Source organism: Cornus florida, unplaced genomic scaffold (assembly GCF_030987335.1).
Source record: "Cornus florida cultivar Cherokee Brave unplaced genomic scaffold, ASM3098733v1 CherokeeBrave_3.0.0_Hap2_Chr10, whole genome shotgun sequence".
Taxonomy (NCBI): Eukaryota; Viridiplantae; Streptophyta; class Magnoliopsida; order Cornales; family Cornaceae; genus Cornus; species Cornus florida.
In genome coordinates this window covers 114,822,080-114,832,457 of record NW_026775580.1, presented here as the reverse complement: position 1 = coordinate 114,832,457, position 10,378 = coordinate 114,822,080, and the positions used below count along the sequence as shown (strand labels likewise).

At 33.5% G+C, this 10,378-nt stretch overlaps 2 protein-coding genes across 3 annotated transcripts; both read left to right on the top strand.

Moving 5' to 3' along the window:
- Positions 1-2,788: 2,788 nt before the first annotated feature.
- LOC132277404 (probable E3 ubiquitin-protein ligase RHY1A) lies at positions 2,789-4,433 on the top strand. Of its 2 annotated transcripts, none has more exons than XM_059779267.1 (4): positions 2,789-3,068; positions 3,223-3,395; positions 3,502-3,620; positions 3,921-4,433. In XM_059779267.1, exons 1-4 carry the CDS (start codon positions 2,903-2,905, stop codon positions 4,222-4,224), a joined length of 762 nt encoding a protein of 253 aa, XP_059635250.1. In that variant the 5' UTR covers positions 2,789-2,902; the 3' UTR covers positions 4,225-4,433. The 2 variants fall into 2 exon arrangements, with proteins under 2 accessions (XP_059635250.1, XP_059635249.1); XM_059779266.1 differs by having other exon boundaries at positions 2,790-3,068; positions 3,217-3,395.
- A 1,307-nt stretch (positions 4,434-5,740) lies between these two features.
- LOC132277402 (putative glycerol-3-phosphate transporter 5) lies at positions 5,741-8,625 on the top strand. Its single transcript, XM_059779262.1, has 2 exons — positions 5,741-7,150; positions 7,686-8,625. Exons 1-2 carry the CDS (start codon positions 6,169-6,171, stop codon positions 8,228-8,230), a joined length of 1,527 nt encoding a protein of 508 aa, XP_059635245.1. The 5' UTR covers positions 5,741-6,168; the 3' UTR covers positions 8,231-8,625.
- Positions 8,626-10,378: the final 1,753 nt, after the last annotated feature.

Here is a 10,378-nt window from a genome sequence, read left to right as displayed (position 1 = left end):
ATTATTATTTGAAAAATTATTTTTAGTCAAGTTTAATATTCCTCCCAACCAAATTTGTGACTCCATCCCTGATCCTATCGCGTTTCAAACGTGTTGTAAATGTATCTCTTACTTGTTTGTACCCAAGGATTCATGCTTTGTTCAATAAATAATAATAATGATAATAATAATAGTAGTAATAAGAATAAAATACAGCCACATCCCCTGAAATTTGATACAAGGATATTCAAATTAAATTTATCTCTTTTTTGAACAAAACACCCTCTGAAGATTCAAAAATGAATAAAGATACCCTCTTATAGGAAAAATTGATTAAATTACCCTTTGACCGTTTAGGAGACTTTTTTAACTTTATAATTTAATAAATTGGACTAATCTAGCCTCGTGAACAATTTATGCATAAAAAAAGTAAAAAAGAAAAAAACTTTATATTGTTCACTTTTTTTTTTTTTTTTTTTTGTTATTTACTTTATAAACGTCCCAACTTCTTAAAAATGTAGACATTTAAAATGATTTTTTTGATCCAATACATATATTTCAAATAAATTATATTTTGTTATTACTTCTTTTCTTTTTCTTTTTTATTTTTAAATTAAGATGCTTAATTTTTTCATCTAAAAAAATTAAATCAATCTCTTTTCCTTAAAAATAAAAAATATGGTACTAGTATAACTTTATGCACCTTAAATTATATATCAAATATTATGTATTTCCCAACATAAAAGGGAAAAAAATAATAATAATAAAACAAAAGGAAAAATAATAATAAAACAAGGGGAAAAAAAAAAAAAAAAAAAAAACCAAAGGCATGCATAAAGTTAAGATGGTACCTATTTTCTTTTATGTTAGGAAATGCATAATATTTGATATATAATTTAAGATGCATAAAGTTATACTGGTACCATGTTTTTTATTTTTAAGGAAAATAGATTGGTTTAATTTTTTTAGATTAAAGAATTAACTATTTTAATTTAAAAATAAAAAAGAAAAAGAAAATAAGTAATAACAAAATATAATTTATTTGAAATATATGTATTGAATTAAAAAATCATTTTAGACGTCTACATTTTTAAGAAGTTAGGACATTTATAAAGTAAATAACAAAAAAAAAAAAAGAGTAAACAATATAAAGTTTTTTTTTTATGTAAAAATTATTCATGAGGGTAGATTGTTCAAATTTATTAAATTATAAAGTTGAAAAAGTCTTTTAAACGGTGAAATGATAATTTGGTCAATTTTTTATGTAAATGGGTGTCTTTATTCATTTTTGAACCTTCAAGGGTGTCTTTGTCCAAAAAATAAGTAAATTTCATCTAAGTATCTTTTTGTCAAACCTCTAATGGAGTGGCTGTACTTTACCCTTGAATTTAATATCAAGGGGTAATTTTGCCTTTTCATATGATTTAAGGCTTTGTTTTGATGAAATTTTTTCAAGAGGGTGTCATTGTTCCAAAATTGAATAAGTTTCATTTGTGCGTCCTTTTATCAAACCTAAGGGAGTGTTAACATACTTTATCCTAATAACAACAATAATTATACCTCCTCCAAAATATAAAACCCCTGTACTTGTCACACCCGCGTAGGATCCTGATGACATCAATGCTTTAGAGCTTTTAGCAAAGTACATAGTAGAGAAGGCCACCAAGAAAGAATACAGAAACATTATATAATGATAGTATTATGAAGTGATGTACATCTACCTAGTCAGATTCTGATAATGATGCACATTTGTTTACATATTTTTTGTCCCGTGAAGACAAAGTGCAAGAGATTTATAAGAATCTACAGCTAATTTTGGGTCATCTTAACATGAATTGTGATCAACAATTATTCTTGTGTTAATGATAATAATGCACACCACAATATTCTTTTGATGATTCATTATAAAGGTAGTACACAACTTAGTGCAAATTTCTGCTCCAAACATTTAAAATTGAAGGCACAATGATTCACAAAAATGGTGCCTTTACTTAATCATATTATATTACCGACATTGTGGATAAAACTACATGCTCCGTATATTACTTCAATGTCTCACCTTAGTTGATTCATTATTCAGTACTTTAGTTCATTTGATTTACTAAATAAGGTCATCACTGTATGACAATTTTGGTTGTTTCTGATAAGATGCGAAGATGATACATTTTATTAAATTTTAAGTGGAGGACATGATAAGATGAATGACCCAACTAAATAATGGTCTTAATTAACATTTAAACTAAAGTATTACTCAATAACCCATTTTTCAATAATTTTTATTCCTTTAATGCACCAAATGAGATCCATAGATCTCAACTATGGTATTAAAGAGATACAAATCTTTCTGATTTCCACACCTACACTTAAAAATTTATTATTAGTAGTATTATATTTGGTAATAAGGGTATCACATGCAAATTGTTTAAAAAATTGAAAAAAAAAAAAAAAAAAAACCAACAACTTTTAGAAACCACCAAAATAAATGCAAATATAAGTGATATTATACTCCAATAAAATCAAAAGTAATTTTGAGGGGACGGAGTAACGTTAATAGGGAATCAAGAAGTAATAAATTATTAAAATCTCACTTTTAAATCGCATTCATGGTATGATATGAACCGTGTGTGTATGTTATGATTTTAATTTGAAATTGCGTTTCTAATTTGAATAGTGTATAGATATATATATATATATATATATATATATGTGTGTGTGTGTGTGTGTGTTATGGTGCTCTAAATAATAATAATAATAATAATAAAACCAAAAGCAATGCGCGTACAAGAAATTCAGAATGTATGTACGAACGAACAATTGAAGTTGAGGGTTGAAGTAGGTGGTCGCGGGGCAATTAAGTAAGTTGCCACGAATCTTCCCACACCAGTTTCCTTCTCTGACTGTAACTTCAACTGAAAAAGTTGCCATGAAGCTTCTCAGACCCTTCCTACCATTTTCTCTCTCTGACTCTCACTTTAATTTTTTCAAAAACCTATTAGAGAGAGACAGAGATGAAGATATAATTGGTGGAATAGAACTGTATCTGCACTCATCGATTCCAGGGTCCCACTTTTGCCTGCCATGGTTAATGGGTATACACTGTTCCTTTGTTTGCTTTATAGATTCAATTAGATTTTGGTGAAAGAAATATTGTTAGGAGGTTATATATTCTTCTGGGTGTTCTTCATTTGGGTATTATCACCGTATAAATACACACACATTCATAATACATATATGTAGATTCAGTCTGGGTATTTCCAATGGCTGGTATGCTTCCTGGTGTTGAATCTGCTCGAAGGAGACGGTTTCATCAAAGTGGTGGATGGCCCGACTTACCTTCTATGTCTGGGACAAGGCGATCATCTTTTTGTTTGTATGCAAGCAACCATGAATCACATCTCAGCTCAAGCTCCTTCCAGGTACCAATTTTAAGGGACCCCTCTCTCTCTATAAATTATATGTATATAATATATATTTTTAATGAATATTACTAAAATTGAATTGCATACCCAATACAATTGACAGCAAAGAATCACAATAAACCAGGCAAATCAGGATGAGAAGCTTGGAGGAGCTGCTAGAGAAGCCAAAGATAGGTTAGATAAGAGGCTCAGAGCAGCTCAATTGAAACCAGAAAACAAGAGGTAATCAATCTTCTACCGTTCTTGGCGCACGATAGCAGTACCACTAGGTCCCGTGCTAACATGCGCCATGCTGGGTCTCAATTTCCCCCCGTCGCATTTAGTTGATCGATGACCATTGTACAATGGCACCTGGCGCATTTTAGCGATGCCAGTATGGTCCTTGCTAACATGCGCCCCGGTGGGTTCAGAATGTGGAATGAAGCTTAAATATTGATGATTGATTAATGAACCCCCCCTAGAGTTGTTATATATATTTGTTCTTAATTGCTTTTCATTTTGTCATGATTGAATTGAATTCAGGGAAATAAGCCAAGAAAGCTTGATGGGCGGTATGGATGATGGGCGTATGGTGGTAGGGGATTTGCAGAAAGAGGTGTTTGGATTGAAGAAGAAGAAGAGTAGTAGGTCTAAGAGATTCAGTTGGGCAAAGTTGGGGCGGAAGGGGTGTGATCAAGACGAGTGTGTGGTTTGTTTGGAACAATTCAGGGCTGGTGAGACCCTGCTGCACCTGCCCTGCGCCCACCGCTTCCATTCCCAGTGTTTGGTGCCATGGCTCCAGAACAATGCTCACTGTCCTTGTTGCAGAATGGGAATTTTCATTTGAAACTTTATTTTACAGTATTATTCACTCGTGTTATTTTCCTATGTAGATTACAGAAGAAATTTACAAAATCTAGTTTCCTTATAAATTAATTAGTGAGGAAACATGAGAACTTGAAAGGAAACCAAATTCTCACAGTCCTTTTGCTGCAGCAGAATGAGAATTTGGTTTTGATTTGGACTTTGGTAAGAGTATGATGCACCATTATCAAATTCTAATTTTGTTGCATGGACGTAATGCATAGAATCAGATTCACCAAAACCAACAATATGGTAAGACCATTGACCCAATTTGTGCATGTTTAACCAAAATCAACCAACAGATGAGGAGTGACACGGAGTGATTCTCCTTTTGAGTCCCAAAGTCATATCAGATCCCAATAGTAGGCTAGTGGAGGCAATTGTCCCACTAATTTTTTTCCTTTTTGTATTATATAGTTATATACCAACTAATTTTAGAACAATTTCAATGGACCGCTATTTTTAAAATATTGTGAATTGAAATGGGTTCTTTAATGGCATGTCAAATGGGACGAGGAATGCTAATTGCACTCGCGCAAGCGACTGTCCATTCACAGTGAATTGGTTAGTTTTGAATGCATTAATGACTTTTTAAGACAAAAATACCTTTTTAAATTATGTCTTTCTTCTTATCTCTCTTTTAATCGATTTATATAGAGATGTGTGCGTATGTATGTGTGTGTGTATATATAATAATAATAATAACAACAACAACTAATGTGATATGAATGGATGCTGAAAAGTGAGGAAAAAAAAAAAAAAAGTTAGATAAGATAATCCATTCACAATAAATAGATCCTGAAAAAAAAAAAAAAAAAAATAACAAGATAGATTCTGAGATTTAAAATATATATATACAAAATTAGTTTTATGCACGTATATATTTCTTTTTTGGTGAAGGAATTATTTCCTTTTCTTTCATTTCCTTTTTTTTTTTTGTATAAATTCATTAATACAAGGATAGTTGTAAAAATTAAAAATAAAAACAAAAAGAAACATATATATATATATATATATATATATATATATATATATATATATAGGAAAAAACAAAAAGGAAGAAATATATAATCGATTTTTCTTTTTACCTTTCTTTTCATTCTTTTTGGATTTTTTTGCTAACTCTATTTTTTTTTTTTCTATCACATAACTAACCACATATACTCGATGAAAGATTAGATAATTTAAAATGACATTTTTGTCTAAAAAATAATGTTAGTAGAGTCCCATAAAAATAGAATCTCAAACTAATTAATACATTTAAAACTAACCTATCATAACTGGCTGTGAATGGATGAAAATAAGGCACTCCAATGGATTCTCAAATGACCTATCATATTTTGAGATTGTCAAAAATTAATAAAATAAAAATAAAATACTCCAATGGGCTCTAAAAATATGAAATCGTTATTGTGTTAACAAATAACATTTTGAATGAAATATATCATGGGAGTCAGAATTACAAAAATATAATATTTTGAAACTTTAATTCCTCTTAAAATATAAATTTGATATGAAAATATATCATTTTGCATTGGAATTGCTTAATATAAAATTATTATTAAACTCGACACATGACGATCAGACATGAGGAGTAATTGACACGAAATGATCTAGTAACATGATGACAAACAATGGTTCGCCTATCATTCCATCTAGGCGGCCACACTTTTGTGAGAGTCGCATAAAATATGTTTGGTCTATCGATTATCGGAAATGATTCAAACTCTCTCCCAAATGCATGAGCAAGAGCTTGACAACTCAAATCCACATCTCTCTCTAACATCAGACAGTCTCTCTTTGTTCGAAACCTCACAGCACCTTCTTCTTCCTCTCTAATCTAACTGTCACATATACGTATACATTGTATAAAAAGATACACACGTCATACATTTAGTTATTGTTGCATTCTCGTACAATTCATACAATGCAACCCAAAACCCTAACCCTAGCTCCACCACCAGGTCTCAACCTTTTCCCATCCCTCAAACCCCCACACAAAACCCTAATTTTCTACCAAGCCTCAGTCCTCCTCATCACCTTCATAGCCTACGCCTCCTTTCATGCCTCTCGAAAGCCTCCTAGCATTGTCAAGATCGTGCTCGGACCCGAAATCCGATTCGAAAACGCCACATCTATACAATCAGATGAAAACCCAATTGGCACCGACACTGGTTGGGCTCCATTCAATGGATCGAACGGTCCACACCGGCTCGGCGAGCTAGATCTCGCTTTTCTATCTGCCTACTCAATCGGGATGTTCTTTGCAGGACATATCGGTGATCGGATCGATCTCCGATTATTTTTGACAATTGGAATGTTGGGTAGTGGTTTCTTCACTGTATTTTTCGGGTTAGGGTATTGGTTAAATGTCCATGTTTTTGGTTTTTTTGTATTGGTTCAGATTGTGTGTGGATTTTTTCAGTCAATTGGGTGGCCGTGTGTTGTTGCTGTAGTTGGGAATTGGTTTGGGAAGTCAAAGAGAGGGTTGATAATGGGGGTTTGGAATTCACATACTTCAGTTGGTAATATCATTGGTTCAGTTGTGGCATCTTCTGCGTTAAGTTTTGGGTGGGGCTGGTCTTTTGTGTTGCCTGGGATTTTGATTATGGTGATGGCAATTGTGGTGTTTTTGTTTCTAGTTGTGAATCCAGAAGACATCGGAGTTGCATTGCCAGGAACTGAGGTTGAGATGAATGTAGAGGGGATATCTTTGATTAATTCGGTGAAAGTTGAATCCGAAGAAGTGGGACTCCAACCATCTGAAAATGTGGAATCTTCAGCTGCTATTGGGTTCTTTGAGGCATGGAGGTTGCCGAGTGTGGCACCTTTTGCATTCTGTCTCTTCTTCTCGAAACTTGTGGCTTACACCTTTCTATATTGGTTGCCTTTCTATATTAGACACACAGGTATTTTATATTTGTTTTACTTGCATTTGATTGTAAAATTAGAATGTGAATATTTGAGTGAGTTAATTTTCCTTTATACCAAATCTGGTTGTTCACTATACATCTATGTTGCAAAAATAAGATGTTTATACAAATTGGATAACTCACTTTTTGTTTCATATGTTTGTGAAATTGAACTATGTGGGTGTACTTGGCTGTCCCATAAAATTTAGATTGCTCTGTTGTGTTCTGCATGACACTTGAAGGTATTAAGACCTTGGAGAATTTTAGAACCATCAGCAAAGTTAATGGTGTGGAATCACTTTCATGATTTCGTGAAATGCCAGTGTCTCAAATTTTTTCCATCAGTTGTGCTGATGAGTGATGACTTTGACAATATGCAATGAAAAAGTAAACACCATAGACTAATTCAAGTTCTGTAGGACATCAAAATGCACCATACTAGTTCAATCTTATTAGCATCCATTCATTTGATTAATTTATTGGTAGAAGCGGTGGATATTCACTATATGTTTTTGTTCTTTTGCAATTGAAGCTGTTGCGGGTGTGCATTTGTCGCACAGAACTGCTGGGATCCTTTCTACTATATTTGATGTTGGAGGAGTCATTGGGGGAATTTTGGCAGGATACGTTTCTGATATGATTGAAGCTCGTGCTGTTACATCACTGGTGTTCTTGTTGCTATCTATTCCCGTTCTCATTTTTTACCGCATTTATGGAAGCGTGTCTATGTTCACCAACATTGCATTGATGTTCCTCTCTGGATTGCTTGTGAATGGACCATACTCACTTATTACAACTGCTGTTGCGGCTGACCTCGGTACGCAGAGCTTGATTAAAGGGAATTCCCGTGCATTAGCTACCGTGACTGCGATTATCGATGGTACTGGTTCTGTCGGGGCTGCTCTTGGCCCACTTCTAGCAGGATATATTTCAACTAGAGGATGGAACAGTGTGTTTTTTATGCTTATTCTCTCTATTTCTCTTGCGGGCTTGTTCTTGATTCATGTTGTCAAAACTGAGATTAAAGGGAAGCAGAATGAGGGGAAATGGCTTTGGTACGGCATAACTGCTCATTAATGAGGAATTTTATCAAGGCATCACAACATCAGTGATTCCTTCTTTGTACTTCATATGATGATGGCTTTCACACAGCAAACAGGAGTTCGGTGGAGGACTTCCTCAAACATAAATGTATGCCTTCTTGTATCTTATTGAGAAAATAGATTTCATACAGCAAACAGGACTTTGATGGAAGATTTTTCCAGCTTCCATTCGCGCATGTCCTTGTCGCAATTTACTAGAGATGCTTTTATACAACATACAGGAGTTTGGAGGACTTTCTCGGACCACAATTCGTGTACATTTTTTTGTTCATTTACCATACACCCTTTGTGTTCTTTGTAAATTTTCCATTTATTTCAAAAAGAATTATCCTAATAAAATAGATCTGAGTTCCTGCTCGTGTTATCCTACTTTTCACTATATTGCTATGTCATATTTCTTTTTCCTCTCAAAAGCTATCTCCATAAACAAATTTGACATTAGCAGGATTTAAGATTGTCTGATTGATTTAGAATTCTTACATTGCTTTTTATAGGCTCCGCAATTTGTGCTGCACTTCTAGCTTCTTGCACCATTTTAAGCTCACGTGTTTCATCTCACGTGTAATTGTAAATTTCCAGTCAACTGATGATATGCACCATACAAAGCTAAAAGCAAAACGTAAATAACACCACTTTGTTAAGCATTATGCATGTTATTAATCAGATAATTATATGTTTTTAAGACATGGTTCTTCCATTTATATCACACTCACTCGTTAAAAGTTATTGTTTCGCAGTTGCGTGCTATAGCTCCGGTTATTTATTGTGATTGGGTGCCTTGTAAGAATGATAAGAGGATATCAATTGCAGTCACCAACTTCTTGGGTCATTTGACTCCGAGTGTTTCCAGAAATGGATGGATACCCAGAGAAAATGAATTTGTTCTTGCTAGCGTCTGTGATTGTCTTTCTAGAAGAATATCTGATGTGCAACTTCTACGTCAAGAAATTAGTTTCTTCAATCAAGTTCTGTTTGCTTTAGCTTGTTAACCTTGAGCAGCAAAAAGTATTTAGCTTTGCAGGGGTCCTTGTGATCAGTGACGTCAAAAGCTCGGATTGAATACGGGGCTGGTGTTCGTATGAGCTTGTTTGAGCCATGATAGAAGACTCCTGGAAGACTGAAGGCTGTAAGGACACTTGAAAAGCAAAGCTTGGTGACTAAAAGCTCTATTATGTGAACATGGTGATTCCATCGCCTGCATGTTAGCAGAAACCTTGAAGACAAGCTGTTGGGTCACATAATTTGTTTGATCCTTGACATAGGTCCGTCTTGTAAATGGAAACTTGTGCACATAAGAAACCACCAGTGCAGTAAACATGTTTCATAGGACTGCCCTTTGTCTCAATAGATGCAGTATGTGTATCTACAATAAGTAAATATATGGTGGCAACATGCGGAAACACTCGAGAAGGTAAGCGGGAATAGAAAGGTAGATATACTTGGTTGCTAATGTCATTTTTTTCCATTTTTATGTGATTCTTATTTGGTTATAGGCTGTTTATGGTTTCTTGTATAAAGCCTTTTTCTTTGTAGAAATTCTTTTCTGAATTGGGAAGGAGTCAGTGATTTGAGATCCTCGTCATTCACATTTATAATAGTATATGATAAGGAGATCATCAGTTGTTTGAATTTTTATGTATTTTGAATGCATCCTTTTTTTTCTTTTTTCTTTTTTTCCATTGTATTTCGGAGAGGTTCATTCATAACACAATCAAAGATGTATCCACTCGGTATCTTTTTCCATTATTTTAGACAAGAAATGATTTCTACGATTTTTGTTGAAAAGCCTATACTTTGTTTTTATTTTTATGTGAAATATGACAATCGAGCAAGAGGTACTTCTAACACGAGAACTGTTTGGTGCGAGGGAAAGTGTGAAAATGTTCTTAGAAGTGGGATTCTGCGCTAGATTTATGGATTCTTTTGAATCAAATTGATAAAAGTAGCTTGAAAAAGTTGAAAGGAATCACACATACATTATCTATCAAATACAAAGTGAAGAAATGCACATTAATAATAAAATATGAAATCATATAAACGGACAGGTAAGCAAAGGTTTGGAACCAGCATCGGAGTCCAAATTAAATCCATCTTATTTAACAGACGAGAGAAAAAAATTCTT

Coding starts and splice junctions, on each gene's coding strand:
- LOC132277404 (XM_059779266.1), top strand. CDS start 2,903: ATGAAGCTTCTCAGACCCTTCCTACCATTTTCTCTCTCTGACTCTCAC. Junction 3,069..3,216: donor TTGCCTGCCATGGTTAATGG/GTATACACTGTT, acceptor ACATATATGTAG/ATTCAGTCTGGGTATTTCCA. Junction 3,621..3,920: donor TTGAAACCAGAAAACAAGAG/GTAATCAATCTT, acceptor AATTGAATTCAG/GGAAATAAGCCAAGAAAGCT.
- LOC132277402 (XM_059779262.1), top strand. CDS start 6,169: ATGCAACCCAAAACCCTAACCCTAGCTCCACCACCAGGTCTCAACCTT. Junction 7,151..7,685: donor TTTCTATATTAGACACACAG/GTATTTTATATT, acceptor TTGCAATTGAAG/CTGTTGCGGGTGTGCATTTG.